The sequence below is a fragment of the Mauremys reevesii genome, linkage group 1, assembly GCF_016161935.1.
Source record: "Mauremys reevesii isolate NIE-2019 linkage group 1, ASM1616193v1, whole genome shotgun sequence".
NCBI classification, from domain to species: Eukaryota; Metazoa; Chordata; order Testudines; family Geoemydidae; genus Mauremys; species Mauremys reevesii.
Genome location: NC_052623.1, coordinates 212964770 through 212992283, shown reverse-complemented (window position 1 = coordinate 212992283; position 27514 = coordinate 212964770). Strand labels below are relative to the sequence as shown.

The following is a 27514-nucleotide window of genomic DNA, read 5'->3' as shown; positions in this document are numbered from 1 at the left end:
GGGACGAAGGGGAAGGAAAGCTGAAATTCTCCTGCAGTCTTCTGGTTCCAGCAGCAGGGACTTTAAGAAAAACACCACAAGTCTCACAATAAAATCACAAGACTTTTTTCTGCATTAACAACACCCTGAGCAGCATCTCAAGAGAATGAGGGTTGTTTACTGGGAAAATAAGTTTATTAATTCAAGTTCTGACCTTTTCAGATCTTAGGCAGGCAGGGTCTTCCAGACAGTGGACACACAGGTCATATCACACCACTCAGTCTCCAACACATGCTGTTTCCCACATTCTGTTCTTAAAGGGGGCAGCGCCTTTTAATCAAATACAAACACTAAAAATGCAACAGAAAAACAAATATTAACACAACATCCAAATACAATGTTTTACAATATCAAATCATTCCCGCAGTTACTCCAGGGTCCTTACACTAACTCTTACAGATGTATGGATATTTTTTTCACCTCTAACTAGGTTTGACCCTCCCCCTTTCAGAGCCACAGTATAGACCTCTTCCACTTCTGCTATAGGAGTAACTGGGGAGAGGGGAAGCAGCTTACTAACCTCTACATGTAGCAGCCCATGCAGGGAGCCACAACGCACACATTGCGGAGCACCAGTGGAGTGCTGGGCTTCGGCTTCTCTTCCAGGAGCAAGAAGTTGGTTGTGGTTTAGCGGTTACAGATGGCATAGCCAAATGTGACACCACTCCTGTTTGCGATGTCTGCAGGGAGTGAACTGGGGCCCTCCGCATGTAAAAGCATGAGCTTTACAACCTAAGATAAAGAAAATGTGGAAGCAACACTAGCGTCTAGATGTATTCCAGCAGATAAAGAAACACCTAATTTGACATACACCTTCCAAAAGTCTATTGGACAGAATGAATAAGCTCAGCTGCTTTTAGAGGTCTTATTATATTACGTAAGAACATGCAAATTGCTATACTGGGTCAGACCAATGGTCCATCTAGCCCTGTATCCTGTTTTCCAACAATGTCTTTTACCAAATGCATCAGAGCAAATTTATTGACTGATCTATCCCCTGTTGTCCAGTCCCAGTTTCTGGTAGTCAGAGGTTTAGGACATCCAGAACATGGGGTTGCATCACTGATCATCTTCGCTAATAGCCATTGATGGACCTATCCTCCAGGAATTTATCTCATTCTTTTTTTAACCCGGTTTTGCTTTTGGCTTTCACAAGCCCACTAGCAGTGAGTTCCACGAGTTGACTGTGTGTTGTGTGAAGAAGTGCTTCCTTATCTTAGTTTTAAATCTGCTGCTTATTAATTTCATTGGATGACACCTGATTATATGAAGGGGTAAATAATACTTCCCTATTCACTTTCTCCACACCATTCATGATTTTATAGACCTCTATCATATCCACCCCCACATCTCTTGTCTAAGATGAACAGTCCCAGTCTTTTTAATCTCTTTCTTCATATGGAAGCTGTTCCATACCCCTAATCATTTTCGTTGCCCTCCTCTGCACCTTTTCCAGTTCGATCTTTTTTGAGATGGGGCAACCAGAACCACACACAGTATTCAAGGTGTGGGAGTAACATGGAGTCGTACGGTGGCATTATGATATTTTCTGTCTTATTATCTATCCCTTCCCTCGTGGTTCCTAACATACTGTTAGTTTTTTTTGGCTGCCACTGCACATTGAGCAGATGTTTTCAGGGAACTATCCACAATGACTTCAAAAACTCTTTTTTGTGTGGTAACAGCTAATTTAGAGCCCATAATTTTGTATGTATAGGTGGGATTATTTTTTCCACTGCAGTTCTTTGCATTTATCAACACCTACTTTCATTTTGTTTCATTGTGCCATTTTCTTGCCCAGTCACCTGGTCTTGTAAGATCCCTTTATAACTCTTTGCAGTTGGCTTTGTACCTAACTATCTTGAATAATTTTGTATCATCTGCAAACTTTGCCACCTTGCTGTTCACCCCTTTTTCCAGATAATTTATGAATATGTTGAACAGTACTGGTCCCAGTACAAATCTTTGGGGGACCCTGGAATTTACTTCCCTCCGCTGTGAAAACTGACCATTTATTCCTAACATTGTTTCCTATCTTTTAATCAGTCACTGATCCAGAAGAGGACTTTCCTTTTTATCCCATAATATCCCACTTTGCTTAAGAGCCTTTGGCGAGGAACTTGTCAAAGGCTTTCTGAGAGTCCAAAAACATTGCATCACCTGAATCACCATTGTACACGTTTGTTGGCACCCTCAAAAAAATTCTAATAAACTAGGGAGGCATGATTTCCCTTTACAAAAGCCATGTTGACTCTTCCCCCAACATATTGTGTTCATCTATTTGTCTGATCACTCTGTTCTTCATTATAGTTTCAACCACTTTTGCCTGGTGCTAAAGTTAAGCTTTCCAGCATGTAATTGCCAGGATCATCTCTCGAGCGTTTTAAAAGATTGGTGTTACATTAGCTATCCTCCAGTCATCTGGTATGGAGGCTGATTTAAGCCCTAGGTCAAATATCACAGTTAGTAGTTCTGCAATTTCTTATCTAAGTTCCTTTGGGCCTCTTTGGTGAATGCCATCTGGTCCTGATGACTTCTTATTATTTGTTCCAAAACCTCCTCTATTGATAGCTCAATCTTGGATGTCACCTAAAAAGAAGGGCTCAGGTGTGAGAATCTCCCTCACATCCTCTGCAGTGAAGATGGATGCAAAGAATTAATTTAGCTTCTCCACAATGGCCTTGTCTTCCTTGAGTGCTCCTTTAGTACCTCAGTTGCCCAGTGGCCCCACTGATCGTTTGGCAGGCTTTCTGCTTTTGATGTACTTAAAAAATGTTTGCTGATCATTTTTTGTCTCATTTGCTAGGTGCTCTTCAAATTCTGTTTTGACCTGCTTAATTATAGTTTTACACTTGACTTACCAGAGTTTATGTTCCTTTCTATTTTCCTCAGTAGGATTTGACTTCCAATTCTTAAAGGATGTCTTTTTGTCTCTGACCACCTCTTTTACTCTGTTGTTTAGCTAAGGTGACTTTTTTGGCCCTCTTACTGTTGTTGGTGGTTTGTTTTTTGTTTTTGCATTTGAGGTATACATATAGTCGGAGCCTCTATTATGGTGTTTTTATAAAATTTCCATGCAGTTTGCAGGCATTTCACTCTTGTGATAAGACGGTTACTCACCGTTGTAACTGTTGTTCTTCGAGATGTGTTGCTCCTATCCATTCCAGCGTGCACGGCTCTTCGGAAGATTTTTACCCTAGCAACACTCGGTGGGTTGGCTGGGCGCCCCCTGGAGTGGCGCCGCTATGGCGCAGGAAATATACCCCTGCCGACCCATCCGCCCCTCAGTTCCTTCTTGCCGGCTACTCCGACAGTGGGGAAGGAGGGCGGGTCTGGAATGGATAGGAGCAACACATCTCGAAGAACAACAGATACAACGGTGAGTAACCGTCTTTTCTTCTTCGAGTGATTGCTCCTATGCATTCCAGTTAGGTGATTCCCAAGCCTTACGTAGGCGGTGGGGTCGGAGTTAGATGTTGCAGAATGCAAAACTGCTGAGCCAAAGGCTGCATCATCTCTGGACTCTTGGGCCAATGAGGCAAAGGTGTGGACCGAGGGCCAGGTAGTTGCACGACACATCCCCTGAAAGGGTACGTGAGCCAGGAAGGCAGCAGAGAAGCCTGAGCCCTGGTGAAATGTGAAGTAAGGTGGCTCTATGGAACATGGGCCAAAACACAGGAGGTGCGGATGCACGACATCATCGAAGACGAAATCCTCTAGGAGGAGACAGGCATGCCCCTCGTCCGGCACGCCAGCACGACGAAGATTTGGGGGCGTTACGAAAGGGCTTTGTCCGCTCGATATAGATTGCGGATGCCCTACGGACGTCTAGGGAGGGCAATTGTTGCTCTCCTTGCTATAAGTGAGGCTTCGGAAAGAAGACCGGAAGGAAGATATCCTGGATGATATGAGAGGCTGACACCACCTTTAGGGAGAAAGGCCGGACATGGACACAACTGCCCTTGTCCTTGAGAGACACAGTATACCGTGGGTCCATCGTGAGCGCCTGAAGCTCGGAGACTCGTCTGGCCGATGGAAAGGCTACAAGGAAAAACTGTCTCCCAGGACAGGTATGTCAGCGAGCATGTTGTCAGTGGCTCGAATGGGCAATCATAAAACTGGTTAGAACCAGGTCGAAGACCCAGGTTTTGGTGGGGGCCAACTGGGGGGGGGGTATAACGCTCCAAGCCCTTGAGGAACCTAGAAACCACAAGGTGTAAGAATACGGAGCGGCCACTCTCCGCTGGGTGGAAGGGAGAGATGGCTGCCAAGAGTGCCCTTAATGAGGACCGCGCCAGGTGCTGCTGTTTGAGAGACCAGAGGTAGTCCAAGACGGAATGGATCGGGACCTCGGCGGGAGAAACATTGTGCGTTTCGTAGCAGCAGGAGAAACGCTTCCACCCTGCCAGATACGTTAACCGAGTGGAAGATTTCCTACCACCCAGGAGAATCCTGTAGAACCGAGGCAGAACAATGTAATTCGGATCGGTTTAGCCACGCAGCAGCCATGCTGTGAGGTGCAGGGATTACAAGTCTGGGTGGTGAAGCTTGCCGTGATCCCGCGTTATGGGGTCTGGGCAAAGAGGTAGGGAAATAGGGTTGGCTACCGACAGGGGTAGCAACCTGGTGTACCAGTGCTGCCTGGGTTACGCTGGAGCGATCATGATCAGGTGCGCTCCGTCCCTGCGGAGTTTTAGCAGGACCCTGTGAACCAGCGGGAACGGTGGGAAATCGTACAGCCGATGGCTCATCCACGGCATCAGAAAACCCCTCCAAAACTGAGCCCGGGGAGAGGCTTTGGAATAAGGAGAACTTCTCTCTCTTTTCGCTCTCGCGGGAGCGAAGAGGGCTCTGCGGGGAAAGACCCACTTCCGAAAAACGGAATGGATAATGTCCGGAGGAACGACCACTTGTGAGACAGGAAGGATCTGCTGAGGCGATCCGCCAGCTGAAACGCCTGGTATATAAGGCAGACTGCTCTCAGCTCTCGGACACTGATGTGTAAGGCCAGCTCTTGAGCCAACCGAAGGCCGTGAGTGCGAAACTGACCCAGGTGAGCACCCAGCCAAGAGATGGGGTGTCTGTCATGAGGGACCCCGAGGGGTTAATGGAACAGCCTGCCTGGATACACCAGGGAGGGCGCTGACTCCCGGTCGAGGGAGCCTAGGATGCTCAGGGGGAACGAGATGACCAGGAGTATGCTATCTCTGCCCGGGTGGTACACCAAGGTAAGCCACGATTGAAGTGGACGGAGGCGAAGCCTGGCATGTTTGGAAACAAACGTGCAGACAGCCATGTGACTCAGGAAACCTAGGCAAGTGCGAGCCAAAGTTGTCGGGAAGGTCCGTAGACCTTGTACAATTGTTACCATCGCATGAAACCGAGGCTGAGGTAAGCAGGCTCTGGTGAGACTGGAGTCCAGGATGGCCCCAATGAATTCTATTCCCTGTGTGGGAACCAGAGTGGATTTTACTATTGATCATCAGGCCTAGACACAGGAATAGGTCCGTGTCGATGCCCACAGGACTGGTAACTTGGGCCGGGAGGTCCCTCGAATGAGCCAATTGTCTAGATACGGAGAACGTGTATCTGACGGTGGCGAAGAGAGGCGGCGACTACCGCCATGCACTTTGAATACACTTGGGCTGTATACTGGAAACGACGGTAGGCCCCCAACCGGGGGTACCTTCTGTGTGGAAGAGAAATGGCGACGTGAAAATTCGCGCCCTTCATATCGAGGGCGGCATACAGTCTCCGGGATCCAAGGATGGGATGACGGTCCCCATGGGTACCATGCGGAACTTATCTGCATCGTGAACTTGTTGAGGTCCCGCAGGTCTAGGATAGGTCTGAGACCTCCCTTCGCCCAGGGGATTAGGTTTCATCCTTAGGTACCTCCTGTATAGCTCTGATGAAGAGGAGCGTCCGCACCTGTTGCAAGCGGAATTGCTCATGAGAGGGGTCCCTAAGAGGGACGAGGATGGGTAGGCTTTTGCCCCATTGGTGGTTAGAAGGACCTTAATTTTGGCTCCTTTGGGGGCCTGATTGACGCCTACGACTGCGTAAGTGATGCCTGCTGGCAAAGTCCTGTCTTTGTCTAGGCGCAGGGTAAGAGCGGTGAGGCTGGGGACGGAAAGGTCAGCGCTAAAGCACCGGCGTGTGCATGCCGAGAAAGAGAGCAAAGTGACCCTGCTGCCCTTCAGGCTTTGCAGCCTAGGGCCCGTTTTTTAAGAGAACAGGCCTTTGCCATTGAAGGGCAAGTCCTGTATAGTGTACAGCAGCTGCGAGGGAAGGCTCGATAACTGGAGCCATGAAATGCGCCTCGTGGCAACACCCGAGGCCAGGGTCGTGGCAGCGGAGTCAGCTGCATCCAACGAGGCCTGGAGGGAAGCTCTAGCCAGCTTCTTCCTTCGTTCCAGGAGGGCATCGAACTCTTGAGAAGAGTTCTGAAGAACCGACTCTGTAAATTTGCCCACCGCCACCCATAGTAGCAGCTAAGCAGGGCTTGCTAGTTTGCTACACGAAGTGGCAGGGCCCCCGCCGAGTACATCTTATGGCCCAGTAAGACCATTCGCCTAGCCTCCTTGGCTTTAGGGGTTGGTGCCTGCTGGCCATGGCGTTCCATCCCATTGAGGGACTGGACGACAAGGGAGCGGGGGGGGGTAGATGTACCTATAGGTACTCGTACCCCCTAGATGATACCATGCACTTGCGTTCCGATCAGAGGAGGGCCCGAGGAGTATGTTCCTGTCCCCGCCTCATCTGGGGAGGAGGCAGAAGAAAGGCCAGGGACAAGCGGGTCCTGTGTGGGCTCGCGCTCCTGGACGACCTCCTGATCCGGTGGGATCTGGGAGCCCGGTGGCTGAACTGGGGCTTGCTCCGTACCGGTCGGAGGGGGATGGCTAATTGTCGCCTCTGGCACCCAGAGCTCCGATGGAACGGAGCGAGATGGGAGCACCGGTATGCCTCTGGCATGGTAGTACGCCCAAGGTGACTAGAAGGACCACTGATAGGTCTCCTGGAAGACTCTGGAGGGCACATCGGAAAACAGAGTACTGCGCATGTGAAGTGTCCGCACGTGGCAACACTGATGCGTGGCTGGATGGCCCTGAAGGAGCTGAAGAGCCTTTGGTAGAGTCTCCTTCTCTAACTGACGTCGCTCGACGCGGCACCGGGGATCGGTACCGGGAGACATACTGGTACTGAGAACGGGACCTGCCACCGGAGCTGTGCCGGGCGGTCGACTGAGAGCACGAGGCTCGATGTTCAGGAGTGGTTACGGGAGTCTCGGTGCCTGGGGCGGTGCCGGGAGCGGGATCGGTGCCAAGTGTACCGGGCCAGCGAACGGGACGCTGACCGGTGCCGCGAGTACTAAAGGTACCGAAATAGAGAATGGTGCCGAGACTGCGAGCGGCGTCGGGACCTCGATCGGTGACGGGACCGAGAACGTCTGCGGGACTGCGATCGGGAACGGTGCCGCTCTGCGATACCGAGGCAGGGTGGCGTGAGCAAGACAGGCTCGCCGATAGACAATATAACCCGCACCAGCGGTGTCGGGGGTTAAAGCAGCGCAGGCTCTGCCCTTGCCATCAACTCCCTCGCTGTGGAAATGTTTCCAGCGTGGAGGGAATAGTGAGCTCGACCACAGCTCGCACCGGAGAGCGTTCAGGTGCTGGACTCGACGGCTCTTGCATTTCCGGAGTCTATGGTGCTGATACTGTTGGTGCTGCAGCAGGTACCGGTGCCGGGCAGTACAACGTAGTAGAGCGCTCAGGCCGCGGAGCAGGCGGCTCGGACGCAGCTTAAAAGCAAGCTCGACCACGGTTCGTACCGGGGAGTTTTCCAGCACCGGACTCGACGGCTCTTGCCTGGCCGGAGTTAACGGTGTGGATACTGTCAGTGCCGCGGCAGACATCGGTGCCGGGCGATCCGACTAAGCATAGCGCTCGGCTGCAGAGCAGGCGGCTCGGACGCAGCTTCATAGCGAGCTCGACCACGGTCCATACCGGGGAGCTTTCCAGCACCGGACTCGACGGCTCTTGCCTGGCCGGAGTTAATGGTGTGGATATAGTCGGTGCCGCGGCAGACATCGGTGCCGGGCGATCTGACTGAGCATAGTGCTCGGCTGCGGAGCAGGCGGCTCGGACGCAGCTTCATAGCGAGTTCTACCACGGTTTGTACCGGGGAGCCATCCAGCACCGGACTCGACGGCTCTTGCCTGGCCAGAGTTAATGGTGTGGATATTGTCGGAGCCGCGGCTGACATCGGTGCCGGGTGCTCCGACTGAGCATAGCGCTCGGCTGCGGAGCAGGCGGCTCGGACGCAGCAAGTATATTGTGCCTCTTCATCCTCCAGGAGAGGGAACCATGCCGAGTGGACGTCGGAGCCAGCGAGGGCCAGTGCCGGGAGGCCTTGGCGGTACCGGCGATCTGGTGCCGAGGGAGCGCTCCTTGAAGACTAACCAGCGCACGGCACCGAGAGCGGAGGAGCAAGAGCTGCCTCCCTCAGGAGCTGCTTGAGACGAAAGTCCCGCTCCCCTTTGTTCTCGGATTAAAGGCCTCACAAATGCGGCACTTATCTGTTTGTTGAGATTCCTCGAGGCACTTAGGAGAGGATCTCTTGTTGGCATCGGCTTGTGGCCAGCCGAGCAGTGTAAAACCCTGTGGACCGGGCATCGGACCCGGCACCGGGTGAGGGGAAGGGGATAAACCCCAAACCCCTGAAAACAAATACTATACTACAAACAAATAAAGTTAACTACAACTATAAACATCTGAACTATATACTAAATGAGAGAAACTACGAGTAGCTAGGGAAGTGGAGGTCAGCTAAGCCGCGCTCCACTGTTCCAACGGCCGTCACGGGCGGGAAGAAGGAACTGAGGGGCGGATGGGGCGGCAGGGGTATATATCCTGCGCCATAGCGGCGCCACTCCAGGGGGCGCCCAGCCGACCCACCGAGTGTTGCTAGGGTAAAAATCTTCCGAAGAGCCGTGCACGCGCGGCGCGCACACCTAACTGGAATGCATAGGAGCAATCACTCGAAGAAGAATATTCCTTTTAATTTCCATTTAACTAGATTCCTCATTTTTGTGCATTTTCCCTTTTTGAAGTTAAATGCTACTGTGGTCGGTTTCTTTTGTATTTTCCCCCTATAAGAATGTTAAATTTGATAATATATGGTTGTTATTACTGAGCAGTTCAGCTATATTCACCTCTTGAATCAGATCCTGTGCATCACTTAGGACTACATCAAGAATTGCCTCTCCCCTTGTGGGTTCCAGGACTAGCTGTTCCAAGAAGCTGTCTTAATGGGATCTAGAAATTTTATCTCTGCATCATCTCTTGAGGTGACATGTTTCCTGTCAATATGGGGATAGTTGAAATCCCACATTATTATTGGGTTTTCTGGTTTTGTAGTCTCTCTAATCTTCCTGAGCATTTTACAATCACTATCACCATTCTGGTCCGGTGACTGGTAGTATATTCCTACTGCTATATTCTATTCATAGAGATTCTATGGTACTGTTTGATTCATTTAAGAATTTTACTACACTTCTACCTCGATATAACGCTGTCCTTGGGAGCCAAAATATCTTACCGCATTATAGGTGAAACCGTGTTATATTGAACTTGCTTTGATCAGGGCCGGCTTCAGGAGTTTTGCCGCCCCAAGCAGCCAAAAAAAAAAAAAAGGCCGCGATCGCGATCTGTGGCAATTCAGCGGGAGGTCCTTCACTCCGAGCGGGAGTGAGGGACCCTCCACCAATTGCCGCCAAATACCTTAAAGTGCCGCCCCGCTCCGGAATTGCTGCCCCAAGCACCTGCTTCATAAGCTGGTGCCTGGAGCCAGCCCTGGCTTTGATCCACCAGAGTGCGCAGCCCCGCCCCCTCACCCCCCCGGAGCACTGCTTTACCACGTTATATCCAAATTCATGTTATATCAGGTGACGTTATATCGAGGTAGCGGTGTATATTTAATTCTATGCTTTCTTTAAAATATAGTGCTACCTCACCTCCCACCCCCTCAGTGCACTCTGTCATTTCTTCATACATTGTACCTAGAATTACCGTGTCCCATAGATTATCCTCATTCCACCAAATTTTTGTGATGCCTATTATGTCAATATCCTTATTTAATACCAGGGGCACTCAAGTTCATCCATCTTAGTATTTAGGCTTCTAGTGTTTGTATACAAGCATTATAATCATTAATGCTCTGGATGATGGGATGGATTGCACCATCAGCAAGTTTGCAGATGACACTAAACTGTGGGGAGAGGTAGATCACTAGAGGGTAGGGATAGGGTCCAGAGTGACCTAGACAAATTGGAGGATTGGCCCAAAAGAAATCTGATGCGGTGCAACAAGGACAAGTGCAGAGTCCTGCACTTAGGATGGAAGAATCCCATGCACTGCTACAGGCTGGAGACTGACTGGCTAAGCGGCAGTTCTGCAGAAAAGGACCTCGGGATTACTGTGGATGAGAAGCTGGATATGAGTCAACAACAGTGTACCCTTGTTGTCAAGAAGGCTAATGGCATATTGGGCTGCATTAGTAGCAGCATTGCAAGGAGATCGAGAGGAGTGATTATTCCCCTCTATTCGGCACTGGTGAGGCCATATCTGGAGTATTGCGTCCAGTTTTGAACCCCCCACCCCTCTCATTACAGAAAGGATGTGGACAAACTGGAGTGAGTCCAGCGGAGAGCAATGAAAATGATAGGGGGCTGGGGCACATGACTTATGAGAGGCTGAGAGAACTGGGCTTATTTAGTCTGCAGAAAAGAAGAGTGAGGGGGGATTTGATAGCAGCCTTCAACTACCTGAAGGGGGGTTCCAAAGAGGATGGAGCTCAGCTGTTCTCAGTGGTGGCAGATGACAGAACAAGGAGCAATGGTCTCAAGTTGCAGTGGGGGAGGTCTAGGTTGGATATTAGGAAACACTATTTCACTAGGAGGGTGGGTTACCTAGGGAGGTGGTAGAATCTCCATCCTTAGAGGTTTTTAAAGCCCCAGCTTGACAAAGCCCTGGCTGGGATGATTTAGTTGGCGTTGGTCCTGCTTTGAGCAGGGGGTTGGACTAGATGACCGCCAGAGGTCTCTTCCAACCCTAATCATCTATGATTCTATGATTATAAAATTTGTCAATATTTAGTCGTCTGTCTTCATGGGGTGTAATTGAACAGTTTTTTGATTGACTGTTTTTCTTCAGTTTCTACCTGTAATTTATTAATGTCTATCCTCTCCTCTTTACTAGGCTATAGAATATCCTCTTTAATAAATCCTTCCCTAACGGAGGCCTTGGGTCTATTACCAGTTCTGCCTAAAGTGACCTTGTGTAAACTCTTTGATCTGTGAAATGGATAAATGATAGCTATTCCCCAGCAGTTACAGTATGAGACATTGCCTTGTAATAACGGTTGTGAAGGGCAGAGAAATATTGATAGGAGTCAGTAGGAGAGCTCCAGATTTACAGTTTAGTGCAAACCTCTCTGCCGCCTTGTCCTCACCCCCAGGGGTTGTAAGGTGATGTTCCTCTCCCTTTCTGATTTGTTTGCCTAATGCCCACAGCCTTTCACTTCACAAGACTGCCTACAAGTCCAGCCAAAAATGTGTTACTCATAATCAAACCGCAAATACTCTCAACACAGAAACATAACAATAAGAACAGTAGAACAGGCTTTAAGGATAAAACTCTCTAAAAAGCAGGTGAGGGGAATCCAGTGATGGAAGTGACACTCCCGTAGTAAACAGACCTACAGACTGATGGAGCCAGTAGGCCTAGCTCTAATTAATGCAAGAATGTTCCTCAAGTACCAATCCTGCCAAATCCCTGACAACAAATTCATTCCTGCTGAAGCAAAGACTGCTATTGAAGGATGCTTTTCAGGATCTGACCTATATTCTGCTGTTGCATTTTTTCCCCTGGGCTAATAACTGCTGAGGGAAAATGCTGAAATGAGGCAAAGGTTATGCACTGACACCACCCAGTGGTCACTTCTCTAAATCTCTTCCAGAATGGATGGACAAATAGACTGATATTTTCATTTGGAGATCCAATCGTTCAAATATCAGCCTCTGTCTATCCCCACAAGCCTTGCCCAGAGTACCTCTATCTCAAACAGCCTGGGTGCCAATTCACATGAGCACACTGTAGGACAAGTGCACATACTTGTGTCATACTATTTTCAAAGACTCTAGGTGCAAGCCCAGCTACATGGACAAATCAGACCTGGGCACTGCATCAAAGTGCATATTGCAAAAGCTGGCCCTGGCCCTGCCATAGTCCCTCTTTGTTTTCTCCCATTTCCCTGCGTCCTCTCCCACACCAGCCATATGTCTCCCTCCATCGTGTCTCTGTTTTTTCTGTCCTCCAGTGTCCCTCTGAGCCTTCTTCCAATTGTCTCTCATATCTCACCGGGCCCCCCATTTGCCCTGACTTCCCCCCACTATGGTCTTGTTTCTCATTTCTCCCCTATGTCTCTCACAGTAAGGGACAGGTGCTCTTTGGGCAGAGAAAGGTAGGTAGGTACACAAGTAGCTGTTTCTTGCCTTCTGAGGTTCTTGCTAACTCTGGTGACCTCTGCAAAATGGGACATTTGGCAGGTTTGTAAAGCACAGGCTACTGTTGTGAGGATGAAACTTTTCAAAAGTGGATTTCCTGTGTTCCTTGGCATAGGATAGGTCAGGTCAAGACAGCTAACAAAGCCCTAAGAAGCAGGGGGTGCTTGGGGGGAGCAACACATGAGGGCCATTGAAACACAGTGTGAAAGCTTCAAAGAGCTTACAACAAAAAATTGGGCTTTTGTACCACTAAAAAACAGGCACAAGTGGAACTTGCACTTTTTACGCATTGTCAAAGGAGTATGTAACTGGGGTGCAAGTGAGTTGTGTCAGGGGAGAGCCTAGCCAGAAAAATGCACCCCTTAAGGAATTTTCAAACTATTGCATCCTGGCACAAGTGGTTGCTGCAGACTAGGTTCTTCTTGCAACCCCCAGGTGGTGATTGACTCTCATTTGACAACTACACTAAATGGCCTCATTAACACCCACCTATCCTCAAGGTGTGAAGAGAAGAGGCAGCAAACTTGCACTCACTATCACTTTGCTTTTAAGTGAAGGATTATTCAGAGGCAACAAGTTGCCCATTAAACAAGGATGCCATAAGAGTGTATTATTTCGGTGTGTATGCAAATAGTTAATAATCGATAAGATGGTACTCAGTGATATGCAGTCTAGTTTCTGGATTGTGTGGAACTGGCACTTGGACACTACAGATGGTTTCCTCTGGCTGCTCTTTACATGCAGGCCTGAATAAAATAGTTTTTACTGCTTTAATTCTTCATTGTGGCTGACCAGAGGCACTGCAGGCCAGATTCACAAAGGTACTTAGTGGCATAACTGCCTCTTTAGGATTGTAAGTCTCTGTTTGGATGCCCTGATATCCTCCAAGCCACTACTCAGTGCTGCTTAACCCTGTAGGTGCCTACATTTCCATTAGTAGACATACACAAAGTCACCTAAAGTCCTGATGCTGCCCCACAGCTAGCAAGCAATTCTGAGCCCTAATTCATGCCTAAGATCCAGTTGAGGTGATCCCCCTCTTGGCTCCCCTGTGGGGTTTGATCTGGTAGGTATTCTCAGAACATGTGGTTTGAGCATTGGCCTGCTAAACCCAGGGTTGTGAATTCAATCCTTGAGGGGGCCACTTAGGGAACTGGGGTAAAAATCTGTCTGGGGATTGGTCCTGCTTTGAGCAGGGGGTTGGACTAGATGACCTTCTGAGGTCCCTTCCCATCCTGATATTCTATGATTCTAACATACCTATCAGATCAGGCCTCATACATAAGACAGCAGAGGGTGAGTGTGCATGTGTGTACAGAACACCCAGTTGACCAATGATTAGGGCACTCACCTGGGATGTGGGAGATCCAGATTCAAAGAAGGTCAAAGAAAAGGGAGATGGTATCAGTCCATAAATGCGCTGCTCTCGCCCTCTGGAAACTGGCAATCACAGATTGTTCTAGATCTGTAGATAATCACATATTGTCAGGTTGGGCATGTTTGGCCTGCTACGGGTACCACATAATCCAGTGCAACCTGCTGCGAGTTGGGTCCTCAGCCACTAAACCGGGAATGCCACTATTGACTGGTGGGACGTATGCCAGATACCCAGTGGAATGAAAAATAATATCCATAAAGGAGAAATTCCACCTTGCACTGCTGCCATAATAGAGGTGCAAACTAAATATATATGACAAGTTAAAAAAAATTAAGAGGATAAATAAAATGCCACGATGGCTAAACAGCTCAGTGAAAGAGGTGGTTAGAAGCAAAAAGGCCTCCTTTAAAATTTGGAAGTCAAATAGTAGCGAGGAAAACAGAGCTAATAGCAATTTTTTTTAGAATGTCAAAAGCTGGAGGCCTGACAAACAGTCAGTGGCCCCCCTGGACAATCAAAGTAATGAAGGCGCACTCAGGGAAGACAAGGCTATTTTGGAGAAGCTAAATTCATTCTTTGCATGGATTTTCAATGCAGAGGATATGCTGGAGATACCCACAAACAAACCTTTTATTTTTAGGTGAAAAATCTGAGGAACTGCCCCAGACGGAGGGGTCAGTAAAGGAGGTTTTGGAACAAATTTAACTGTAGTAAGACAGCTGGATCAGATGTTTCCTTCAGAACTCAAATATGAAATTGCAGAACTACTCACTGTAGTACTGTATGTAACCTATCACTTTAGCTACCTTACAGCCATCTGTTAAAGAGGTTGATTAATGTAACACATGATTTAGTCAAAGAGCATCCAACTTGCAGTAGGCTGTACTGGATTATGTTTTACCAGTAGCAGATTTTTTTTAAAGGCTCCAGAGGCGATCCTGACAATCACAGGCCACTAAGCCTAACTTCAGTACCAGGCAAATTGGTTGAAACTATAGTAAACAACAGAATTAACAGAATTATCAGATATATAAACAGGATATATTGGGGAGGCGTCAACACGGTTCTTGTAAACGGAAATCATGCCTCCCCAATCTATTAGAACTCTTTGAGGGAATCATCAAACATGTGAACAAGGGGGATCCAGTGGATATAGTGTACTTGGACTTTCCAGAAAACCTTTGACAAGATCCCTCACCAAAGGCTCTTAAACAAAGTACTGTAGAAGTAGCAATGGGATAAAAGGGAAGGTCATCTAATGAACTCCTTAAAAGATGGGAAACAAAGGGGAGCCATAAATTGTCAATTTTCACAATGGAGAGAAGTAAATAGCAGAGTCTTCCAAGGATCTGTACTGGGGCCTGTGCTGTTCAACATATTCATAAATGATCTGGAAAAATGGGGGACTAGTGAGGTGCAAAAATTGCAGGCAATACAAAATTACTCAAAATAGTTAAATCCAGGGCTGACTGTGAAGAGTTACGAACTGGGCGATTCAGTGACAAAATGGCTGATGAAATCAAATGTTAAGTGCTACGTAATGCCAGGGGCGGCTCTAGGCACCAGCAAAACAAGCTGGTGCCTAGGGCGGCAAAATCTAGGGGGCGTCCCCTGCCGCCGGAGAGGGCGGGAGGCTGGGCCGGCGGACCTGCCGCAGTCATGGCTGTGGCAGGCCGACCGGAGCCCGGGACGACTGGACCTGCCGCAGGCATGACTGCGGAGGGGGCGCTCGTCCCGCGGCTCGGCCGGACCTCCCGCAGGCATGACTGCGGCAGGTCAACCGGAGCCGCGGGACCACGACACTAGTCCCGAGCTCCGGTCGACCTGCCGCAGCGGGAGCTCAACCGGAGCCGCGGGAAGAGGGGACCCGCCGCAGGACCGGGGAAGGGCGGCGCAGCGCACCGCGCTGCTTGGGGCAGCAGGATTTCTAGAGCCGCCCCTGCGTAATGCACATTGGAAAAAATAATTCCTCCTATACGCACAAAGTGATGGGATCCAAATGAACTGTTAACACTCAAGAACGAGATCTTGGAGTCATCATGGATAGTTCCCCTTAAAACGTCTGCTCAATGTGCAACAGTAGACAAAAAAGCTAATGGTTAGGAACCATTAGGAAAGGGCGATAGTAAGATAGAAAATATAATGCCGCTATATAAATCCATGGTATGACTACACCTTGAATATTGCGTGCAGTTTTGGTGTGTCCCCCCCCACCACACACACATCTCAAAAACAATATACTGGGATTAGAAAAGGTACCGAGAAGGGTAACAAAAATGATTGGGGGCTTGGAACAGCTTCCATATGGGGAGAGATTAAAAAGACTGAGACTGTTCAGCTTAGAAAAGAGATGACTGAGGAGGCATATGATAGAGGTCTGTAAAATTATGAATGGTATCAAGAAAGTGAATAGGGAAGTGTTATTTACCCCATCAAATAACACAAAAGTCACTCAATTAAATTTATAAGCAGCTCGTTGAGAACAGATAAAAGAAGTACTTCACATAGTGCAATCAACCTGTGGAACTCATTGTTGGGGGATGTTGTGAAGGCCAAGTAAGTTTCTGAAGGATAGGTCCATCAATGGCTATTAGCCAAGATGGTCAGGGACACAATCCCCTGCTCTGGGTGTCCCTAAACCTCCACATGCCAGAATCTGGGGCTGGACAACAAGGGCAGGATCACTCTCAATTACTCTGTTCTGTTCATTCTGTCTGAAGCATCTGGCATTGGCCACTGCCAGGAGACAGGATACGTGGCTAGCGGGATCAGTTGTCTGACCCACTATGGACATTCTCCTGCCTTGCAGCTGGCTCTTAATCCATTGTGGAGAAAGTGTTAGGTGACTGGCCCTGCAGTTCAGTTCTTGCCCTGCTGCATCTCTTCTTGCTGGGCTGGCTTCCAAATGTCTTGGTCTTCCAAGCCTTTGGGCTTGGCCAGTACTGCTATGAGGGGGACTTTTGTCCTGCCTCACTTATTTTTCTGCCTAGGTGTACAATCTGATGGTTCAGGTATGATGATCTCCCTCTTCACTTGGGGATGGCATATACTATTTTTCCCCAGGACCCCTGCCTCATTCAGTGAACAGGATGGATTATGCTCACTGAATGGGAAGCTAATCAGAAGCATCTTATCTTCAGAATTCAGTGTTGCCTCATATCTTATTTATTGCATATCATTTAAACCCTGCACTGAATACACACTTATCAATTTCTTTATGGGCTTTTCTAGGATACTCATCACTGTAGTATCTCAGTACCTCACAAATATTAATGAATTTATTTTTACAAGATCCTTGTGAGACAATATGGTATTACTAGCTCCATTTTACAGATAATTAATGGAGGCCAGAGAAATTAGGCCTTAAACGGTCAAGTGTCCACTAATTTTGGGTACCCACTTTTAAGTTGTCTAGGGCCTGATTTTTCAGAGACTTTATATATACTGAAATACTCATTGGGCCACAGAGACATAGAGTGCAAGACTGAGACAATAGGAATGACTATAGACTGGCTGTTAGAGCATCCACCTGGGAGACTCTGGGTCCAGTCCCCCTGCTCCAATGACTCTAGAATTATTTATATACTGATTGCTCAGGGTACTGAGGCCACTGGATCTGTATATGCACAGATCTATGACCACACATCCAAACTGACCTTCCGTGCTGGGACCCTCATAGACCACAGCAGAGATAAGCTGTGCTGCATGCCAGCGATGCTCAGACTCCCCACCCCTGCCTGTTTGTCCTGCCAGCCCCCAGTGCAACCTAAGTGGTAACCAGAACCAGCCTATTAAGTTCAATACAGCTCCATACCTATGTAAAGTTTGTTACTTATATCAGTGTTTGCAGGATGAAGGCCCCACTAAACGATTTACAGGAAAATAGGAGGGGGAAGGCACAATGTTTTTAAAACATTAAGGTATTTGAGCCCATGCCTACTTTCCCCTTTATTTGATTTTCCATCCTGGGTGAAATGAGTAACTCTCACAGTGGCCATCTGCAGAGAGGCAAATTTCACAGAGAGCGACTAGCTCTATTTGTTGGTTGTTGTTCACAGTCTTTGCCGACTGTATTATCATTTTATCCCCCACCTAATTGCCTTGGCTGCCCTTAACCCCTTGCTGGTTTTCTTAACGCTGGTTTTTAAAACATTTGTGGCCAGGGCCGGGCTGTACGTTTCTAACAGTTGGGGTTTGGGTTTTTTGACTAGCTGCTATTTTCGTCCCACGGCCCTGATTCTGCCAAAGCTCCCCCACGTACTTAACCTTATCCGCGCCAGATGTTTCTATGGGCTCCTACCCTCCGCTCCGCCGAGCGGCAGCTGGAGCACGGGGGCCTCTCGGGTTTCTAACCCCGGCCTGAAGGAAACCCCGCAACGTGGGCAGCCCCTGTTTGCTGCAAAGCACATTGCTGAGTGGAGACTCCGCGAGCCGCCAGCGGCCCCGCCAGGCCTCCCCGCGCGGGGCGCCACCGGGGCAGGTTTGTGCGGGCCGGCGCTGGGGGGGGAGGAGCGGGAGGGGGGCTCCGGGGCCGGCGCGGGGCACCCCCGCACGGCACACACCGGCCCGGCCCGCCGGGCCGCGGGGACTGACAGCCGCAGCCGACGTGGCTGCGGGGCGCGCGGGAGGAGAGGGGTGGGGCGCCGCTGGCCGAGCGCGGGACAGTCGTCGGGGCGGCGCGGGCCACGGCCCTTGGTCCGGCCGCGCGCGGGGAGACGGCGCGGCGCGCGAGCCCGGCAGGTCGGGGCGGGGCGGCCGCACGCGCGCGTGGGGGGGCGGGCTCGCCCCGCCTGCAAGGGGCCGCGGGGCAGAGGCGCGCGGGCTGCCCGCAGGGCCCTCCCCGGCCTGCGGGGAGCAGCAGCCGCGGCCCCCGAGCGAGGGCGGCGGGAGCGTGACGTGTCCGTGGCGTCTGCGCCGCGCCGCGATGGAGCCGCCCGGCCCGGGGTGAGCGGCGCGGGCGGCGCGGGCGAGGCAGGACTCGGCCCGGCCGGGCGCCGGGGCTGGGAGAGCCGCGGACAGGGCGCAGCAGCGCCGCCGGCCGAGGGGCGTGTCCCGGGCACAGGGAGCCGCCGCCGCCGGGCAGGAGCCGGGGAGGTGTGGCACAGCGGGGGCGGCCTGGGCGAGCGAGCGAGCCCCGTATGGCTATTGCAGCCCGTCCTGCAGCCGCCCCTGCCTCCCGCTAGGCCCGGGGCGCCGAGCGGGGCCCTTGGTCCCACACATAATAGGACTTACAGACTCTGAGGGCAGAAGGGTGTCAGGGACTGTCATCCCCCGGTCTGTAGTCTGACCTCCTGCACACGGAGGTAGGGTGACCAGATGTCCCGATTGTATAGGGACAGTCCTGATTTTGGGTCTTTTTCTTATCTAGGATCCTATTAACCCCCATCTCCTGTCATGATTTTTCACATTTGCTGTCTGGTCACCTTACACTGAGGCCACAGAACGTCCTCATCTGCAACCCTGCAATAAACCCCCCAACGTCTGGCTGAGTTACCAAAGTCCTTAAATCACAATTAAAAAACTTCAAGTTCTGAGAATTCAGCATTTACACTAATTTAAACCTGCAAGTGATCTGGGCCCCATGCGTCAGAAAAAGGCGAAACCCCCCACAAGGTCTCTGCCAATCTGACCCGCAGGAACATTCTTTCCTCACCTCGGATATGGTGATCAGCTAGACCCTGAGCAGGGGGGCAAGAGCCTCAAGGGAAAGATTTCTCTGGAGTAACTTAGAGCCCTCCCCAGCGAGTGTCCCTGAGAGACAGTCGCTACCCCAGGCCTTCTGATCTAAAACGACAAGACATAGGCCGGGGTGGCCAACCTGAGCCTGAGAAGGAGCCAGAATTTACCAATGTACATTGCCAACAAGCCACAGTAATACATCAGCAGCCCCCCATCAGCTCCCCCCTGCAGTGTCTCCTGCCCACCGGCAGCCCCGATGATCAGCACCTCCCCGCACCTCCCGATGAGCTGTTTCATGGTGTGCAGGAGGCTCTGGGGGCGAACGGGGAGGAGCAAGGGTATGGTAGGCTCAGGGGAGGGGACAGGAAGGGGTGGAGTGGGGGTAGGGCCTGTGGCAGAGCCAGGAATTGAGCAGTGAGCACCCTCCCTCCCCCCCCGACACACTGGAAAGTTGGTGCCTGTAGCTTCAGCCCTAGAGAGGGTGCCTATACAAGGAGTCGCATATTAACTTCTGAAGAGCTGCATGTGGCTCTGGAGCCACAGGTTGGCCACCCTGACATAGGCAAAGGAGCCAAAGTGACCGGCAGAGCCATCCCCCTCTCTCCTGCCAACCTCCCCCAGTGCCTCCTGCCCACCAGCAGACCCTGCATATCAGCACCTCCCCCTCCCTCTCAGTGCCTACTGTTAATATGCGACTCCTTGTATAGGTTGACAAGGGAGAGCTCTGGTCTCCATGCCCTTCTCAGTCATTCTCCTGCTGTATGACCCTGTCACCAGGGCCGTCCCTAGGGAGGTACGGGGCCCACGAAATAGGTGCCAAGTTTCTATCTGCAGGGTGGTGCTCCCCCTGGCTCTGCCCAGGCCCCGCCCCCACTCCACTCCTTCCCCCAAGGCCTCACTCCTGTTCCACCCCCTCTTCTGAGCGTGCTGCGACCTCCCTCCTCTCCCCCCCAGCGCCTCCAGATGCAGCGAAAGAGCTGATCAACCCAGGTCTGATTCTCTACTGCCTCAAACCTTGTGTAGTTATGTACATTTGTGCAAAGTCGCTGTAAAATGCTACCAAATCACAATGGTACCATTTTACACCCCCCCGCCCCCGCTTTGCACTGATGTAGAGACAAGGCAGAGGAGAGTCTAGTCCCTCTATTTAAAGGCCCAAGCTCTTTCTCTTCCCCATGTCTCTGTCAGTCACCCTTTTGAACATATTGATGAGAGGAGAACCACATTCTCCTTCCTTGTGCGAGTGTTTGGTGGCCTGAATCTTTCCTCCTATTTTCACCCTTAAAATCCAACACCCCCCACCTGCCTGCCCCCCCCCCCCCCGATATATAGCAGATTCTTCCGTCCTGTTTAAATGGCTTACAGCTTGTTCTCTCCATTTGCCAGACCAAACCATGGGGACCTTCTGCTTGCCTCAGTTTAGTGCCCATTGTACTGCCTGGCTGGCCCAGACTGGTAGATTACATGGCAATTATGCTGCGGGGCCAGGAGGGAGACAGTATATTTTTGTCTTCTCTATTTTTGGTTTCCATCTATTTCCCTTTCCTTAGACTGGCTCTCGAATATTTATATACAGTGGTTGGTATTAGAAATGGAGTCCTATGTTTTATTTAGTTATATGGATCTGCTATAATTAACCTCTCCACTGACTGAAATTATTATTAGTACCCAGATACCTTGGTGATGAACCTGTTATAAATATTTAATAGATAGATTAATAGATTTTTAAGGCCCAAAGGACCATTGTCTCATCTGGTTCCCTGCATTACACGGATCATACAATTTCATCTAATTCCTGCATCAAGCCTGTAACTTCTGGCTGAGCTACAGCATGTCTTTTAGAAAGGGTTACAGTGTTGATTTAAAGGCTTCAAGTGTGAGAGAGTTAGCACTTGCTTTTTGAGACCTATCAGCCAGTTTTAATCTGTTTAATGTTACATTGTGTAAAATGCTGACTTTTTAATCAGACTTGTGCAGTAGTAAGTCAAATGCCTGCCAGAGATCTAAGTATGTTATGTCAAAACAGTTATCTTTGTCAACTAAACTTGGAATCCCTGCAAAAAATCAATATTTTGTTTGTTTGGCAACGTACATATTCAATATTCCAAAATGTAGTAAAAGTCAAGGAGCTCCTTGGCCAACGTTTTTAAAACTCTTGGGTGCAAATTATCTGGTCTTGCAGATTTTTAAATATTTAATGTTAGGAGATGGTGTTGAATGTCCATCATTGGTTACTGTTGGAATAGAAAGTGTTTCATTATCAGTGTAAGCTACAAGTGTGTCATTCAGGTTCTTTCCAAATACGGAACAGAAAAAATATTTATTGAACACTCCAATCTTTTCTGCCTCCTTGACAGTTTGACCATATTTTGGGGCTAGGTTCACAGAGGTACTTAGATGTTGCAATGCCTAACTCAGATGCTCTGCTGCCTCATGGAATTCTCGGCCCCGAGTTAGGCAGCAAGCTCCCTATACCATGCATGGGGAGAGTTCGGCACCTGAGAAGAGGATTCTCAGATACCAGCAAACTGAACAGGAGTGAAATGCCTAGATCCTCAAAGGTGTCAAAGTTCTGTTGATTTGGGCCTTAGTCACATGGCTGATGGGCTGGAGAGAGGCACCTCTCTTTGTTTAGGATTCTCAGCCACGAACCCTCCACCACAATTAGGCTCCTAAAACAGGTCATTCCTTTCTCTAATATCCAGAGAGCAAGACACACACGCTGACACTCCCACCTATTAGGGGACTTAAACCCAGGTCTCTTATGTCTTAGGTGAGTGCCCTAACCACCAGGCTATCAGGTATTCTGAGGTGGATCTCTCTCAATCTATTTTATTGGAGCTGTTCCATTTTGTAGAAATAAATATTAATGAGGACAGGGCGAAAGCAACTCCACTGCCCAGTGGTTAGGGTACTCACCTAGGATGCAGGAAAGTTGGGATCAGATCCCTGCTCCAATGAATAGTTAACTGTTTTTATCTGCACCTTTGAGACCGAAAAATTCCTGACCTGCTCATTCTCAGCTGTCTTTTGTGTAAGGCTGATCCTACAGGCATATTCTGAAGATTGGGCCCCCGCTGGTGAGATGTAGGGAATGCTTATTTTGAGAATCCCACTGAGGCTAAGGTGTGAGTGAGGGCACCGAGTATCTTGTTTGCTATGGGGCAGTGTCAGGACTTACTTCGTTTGCTTTGTGTATGCTTAGAGGTAGAAACTTAGACACCTACAGAGTTAGGTGGCATCCGAGTGGCGATTTTGAGAATGTCAGTGACACCAAATGTTGGACTTAGGTGCCTAAAGAGGCAATTTAGGCACCTGCATACCTTTTCGAATCTGGCTCTTTGGTCTTGATATAACGGGGAAAAAACCTTTCTTATTGGACTTAATCCTACTGGTCGTAGATTTTCATTGATACCAGTAGCTTCCTTTCTCAGTTGTCAGTAAATAGATTAGATGGGGAGTCCAGGTCATATATAGCAAGTACTGGAACTCTTCTTGCCTGGGTGGATTTTGTAGACAGGCTCCTGAATTGCTAAGGTTGTAATTTTACTAAATTCTGGTTGGGTACACTGTAAAGCCACATTTGGATTGAACTGACCCTAGGTGGTAAACTAGCTGAAACCCAACTGCAAATAGTAATATTTAGTGGGGGCATTAATTTGGGGAAGACAACAATTTTTATCTTCTTCCCCACCTGCCCTGGAATTTTTAACTGATATTCAAAAAATGACCATGCAGCTTTCAACTGCAAATGTAGTCCCAAAGACATAACTTGCTCTCCTGCTCCTCTCTTTCCCTTTCCTAGCTTCCCTGCTGAGAGGGACCTTTCTTGGGGGTAAAGGGAGGAAAGAGGGAGAGAGACTGATCCTTTCCCAGGAGCTTGGTTGCTATCTTGGCAGCACTTTCGGGCCTCAAGCAATTTTAAACTTGCTTTCTACTGTCAAAGCTAAGTGAGTGGGTAACAAAATATTGCAGTATTGCCAACTACAGAAGTTCAAAAATCATGAATCAGGCTGCCTCAAAAATAAGATTTAAAAAATTATAATAAAAAAGTAACGTTTTTGGTCTGTCTTTGGAAATTTGAATACCCTCATCCTGTTCTCCTGACCCCTAATGTGTATGTAACTGTTCAGGTCTTGCCAACATGTGCAAATGTATTGTGAGTAATGAATGGGATTGTGATTGAAGCCTCTAATGTAGAATCTTTTGATTAAAAAAAAACAATTGAAGTTGGGGTCCCGTTGTTCTAGGTGTTGTATACTAATAAGAGGCAGTCTCTGCCTTCGAGAGCTTATAATCTAGCGGTGCTATATTCTCTACTAATGTAGCTCTCCTCCCAGTAGAAGGGTTGGGTAACTTTAATATCGAGGGGAAGTGCATTGCAGCAAACACTCAGGGTGGCCAGTTCATGTGAAATTTCTGTGACTCTTATAACTTCACTTTGTCTTAGCAGCCGCTTGCAAACTTGCTAGCAGCTGTCTTTCAGCTCAGTATTTCTGACTATGGCCTCTAGAGGCCTCTGTTGGCAACCAAGCAGGTGGCTTTGGAGCGCAGGTTCCTCCGTGAGGCACCCTGGCTCCCTGAAGAGCTTCTACCCTGTTCCTTGCTTTGTAAGCAGTGAGGGAGTTGCCAGCCAGCCGGGCAGAAGCAGCAGCTCCCTTGCAGTTTAATGTAATACCAGGGAGAGTGGGATGGAAAAGTGAAAGCAATGGGGATGTATAGAGATAGAGGAGAGTGATTTTTACCTCCCTCCACTGGCACAAGAGGTGCTCTGTGCTGGCCCCACCTGCCCTCTGCTGTGAAACTGTGTGAGGGATAGGGGCCTTAGGAGGAGCGGGACAGGGGCAAAGGTGCCAGCACCCAGATCAAGGTGTATATGGCAGGTAATTAGGAAGAGTTCCCCAGGGAATTCTTAAGGTGAGCATAGGAGGATGCTCGGGGAGAGTGCCCCTCCTGTCTGTCAGGAGGAAGAGGAGGGTATTTCCTTGTGTGTGTGTGTGTTTCATGTACAATTCAGCAGGGTGGTCTTCCTGTTCTGAAATATAAAATCAGAAGACAGACTGAAAATTAAATATGACATACCCTACTTCGTTAGAATGCCCCTGAGGGTTCAGTTGTACTTGGGAATGCTTGATGGGGGACACGTAACAATTTTTAAGTTAGTCTCATGAGTTTTTGTTTTTTTTCTTGTTATGCCCCTTTGGGGGTTGTTAATAGGAAATACTTGATGGTGATGTAACCAGGTATGATACTGACCCTTTTAATGGCCATGAGCAGGGTCCCTAAGCCTGCCATCATCTCTGGATGGAACGAGAGGAAGAGCTGTGTGCTCCAGTTCTCCAGGACTCTGAGGAAAGGGAGATCCTCTTTGGGGCCTCCACAGGTGAGGAATAAGTTAATTCAGAAATTGCTGGAAATCCAACATTTTGTTTCATTTAAAACCCTTGCCATACTGTCTTATCTTCTCTGCATTGGGATTACAGCCAGCAGTTATTTCTGGCAAGCCTCACTTATGGTTTTCCACCAGTCCTGACTGACTTCTGGGCAGAGTTCTGTTTTTCTCTCTCCCCCTCCCCCATTCAACTTTTCTCTAAATGTTCATTTGAGGTTTTGAAGAAAAATTGCCCTCTCCTCATTGGGGAATGGCTGTTTTTCTTTTCTTTTCTTTTTTGTGGCGTGGGGTTGGGATTTTCCTTCTCACATCCAGTCTTATATTTTATTTAGTTGACTCATACTCTCTGCAGTTTCCCTTTCTTAGATTTCTTTTCTACCAAACACTCATGTCTGGCTTCTATTTATTCAAGGAGACAGTGAGAGTGTGAATGAGCATGAGGAGAAGAACTCCCAGGAAGATGGTCCTGAGAATGTGGAACAGTGTGGGACGATATCAGAGGGGTTTGAAGAGAATGTCTTCCAGAGCCCTGAGGAGGAGGAGGCCTATGAGGGCCAGTACATGTCAGAAACGCAGAAGGGAGACCTTCCTGGTAAGATACTGGGTAACTCCGTTCATCCAGAAAGAGATTTGGAGGCTCTCCAAGGTATCATCATCCACCAGAGAATTCCTATAGGGGAGAGACCCTATGTATATACTGAATGTGGGGAGGGCTTCAGTCAGAGCTTGAACCTTACACAGCATGAGATAACACAGACGGGAGAGAAACCTCATAAGTGTACTGAATGTAACAAAAGTTTCAGTTGGCGCTCAGACCTAATTAAACACCAGAGAACCCACACAGGCGAGAAACCCTACATATGTAGTGAATGTGGGGAAAACTTTAGTGTGAGCTCTCACCTTTTCACTCACAAGAGAACCCACACAGGAGAGAGACCCTTCCACTGTAACGAATGTGGGAAAAGCTTCAGCCGGAACTCTCACCTTATTAACCACCAAAGAATCCACACCGGAGAGAAGCCCTTTGAATGTGCTCAGTGTGGGAAGAGCTTCAGTGATTTCTCAACACTTACCCAGCACCAGAGAACCCACACGGGTGAAAAACCCTACGTATGTGTTGAATGCGGGAAAAGCTTCATCCAGAGCTCACACCTCGTCAGGCACCGGAGAATCCACACAGGAGAGAAACCCTATAAATGTGCTGAGTGTGGGAAAAGCTTTCGATACAAGAGTCACCTTTCCCAACACCATAAACTCCACATGGAGTAGAAAGCACAGCCATGAGAGCCCCTGTCCTGCTCACAGAAACTGATGCATAAATTATTATATGGTGTGATGACATCGAGAAGGAACTACAAAGGGAGGGGGCACATTCTTAATGCAAGTAGATTGTTCTAGGATGGATGGGGGGCGCTGAGTGTTGGGAATGAGTTTGATGTTGATAGGAATCAATCATTTGCGGATTGGGGGGAACAAGATGAGAGAGGCAGCTGGGGGAGTTGATCATTTGGGATTCAGAGGGCTGGGAGGTGGGAGGAATTAGGGTGCTGAGGGAATTTGGTGCTAAGGAACATTGTTTGGAGTACAGCAAAATAGAGGGACAAGAGGGGAAATATATATTTCATTGTCTTATTAAGAAGTCAAAAATGATAAATTGGACACCAAGACAGATACCTGGCTCATAAGATGTTAGAGCCAATGTCCTGGGAAATGCCTCACTTACTGAACTGAGGAAGACAAAGTGCCCTTTGTTCTCTCTGGCATTGTCTCCAGCAATGGTTTCCTCATTTTAGATTATATTTATTTGTAGCTGCTATTTTAGGAGCTCAGTTAAATCTGGGCAAAAATGTCCCAGTTTTCTGGTACATGTTATAATATCTAGTTTTCTGTTGCGTTGTGTCTCCCCCTCCTGAAATAAAACTTTTTTTTTAAAAAACAACAACAACCCTATGTTCTCCCATCTTCTCTCCTATTGTCCTGTTTCTAGGGTAGAATGGCCCTGTATAGCGTATAGTCAACTTCACTGAAAAGGAACAAAGCAGTCTAATTAGGGCCTGTCTAGACTAGAAGAATTAACTGGTGTTAGCAAACACCTTTGCTAAGCACACCTCATCTTCCCAGTCTAGATAGGGCCTTCATGGTCACTCCTCAAAAATGATTTGTCTAGTACACACTGAGAGCCGTGTCCACCCCTGGAGTTAGTTGAGTGAACCAGGGCTGAATGTATCTTTTAGCTGTTCTGGAGTTTTACTGTCAGGAGCCTCATACTTCAGTTTGCCTCTGGCTTGCCCTGGTCACAGCTCCATACCATGTTGTCCAAATATTATGTTTGTTCACTCTAATGTTAGGAGGGGAGCCTTGTCCCCTGCCTGCAGACTGTGCTTGTGCCATTTGTATGTAGCCACGTTTCAAGTCAATACCCTGCCTATCGGTTTATAGGGTATTCAGCCACAATATTATC

General features: G+C 48.8%; 1 protein-coding gene and 1 long non-coding RNA gene across 7 annotated transcripts; one reads left to right on the top strand and one right to left on the bottom strand.

The window, feature by feature from the left end:
- Positions 1–184: 184 nt before the first annotated feature.
- Positions 185–18422, bottom strand: LOC120400799. 2 transcript variants are annotated; one of them, XR_005596081.1, is made up of 3 exons: positions 18249–18422; positions 560–771; positions 185–329 (listed from the first exon to the last, which is right to left on the bottom strand). It is a non-coding gene; the product is annotated as an uncharacterized LOC120400799 (long non-coding RNA). The 2 variants fall into 2 exon arrangements; XR_005596084.1 differs by lacking the exon at positions 18249–18422 and adding an exon at positions 13956–14070.
- Positions 18288–26993, top strand: LOC120400783 (zinc finger protein 697-like). Of its 5 annotated transcripts, none has more exons than XM_039529799.1 (3): positions 18288–18392; positions 24878–25044; positions 25466–26993. In XM_039529799.1, exons 2-3 carry the CDS (start codon positions 24966–24968, stop codon positions 26320–26322), a joined length of 936 nt encoding a protein of 311 aa, XP_039385733.1. In that variant the 5' UTR covers positions 18288–18392; positions 24878–24965; the 3' UTR covers positions 26323–26993. The 5 variants fall into 5 exon arrangements, with proteins under 5 accessions (XP_039385733.1, XP_039385743.1, XP_039385750.1 ...); XM_039529809.1 differs by having other exon boundaries at positions 18335–18462; positions 24879–25044; XM_039529816.1 differs by lacking the exon at positions 18288–18392 and adding an exon at positions 18660–18722 and having other exon boundaries at positions 24879–25044.
- The last annotated feature ends 521 nt before the right edge of the window (positions 26994–27514 follow it).

Bases quoted from the DNA above. Each gene is read 5' to 3' on its own strand.
- LOC120400783 (XM_039529799.1), top strand. From the start codon at position 24,966: ATGGAACGAGAGGAAGAGCTGTGTGCTCCAGTTCTCCAGGACTCTGAG. The intron at 25,045-25,465 runs GTGAGGAATAAG...TATTTATTCAAG, and splicing joins CCTCTTTGGGGCCTCCACAG to GAGACAGTGAGAGTGTGAAT.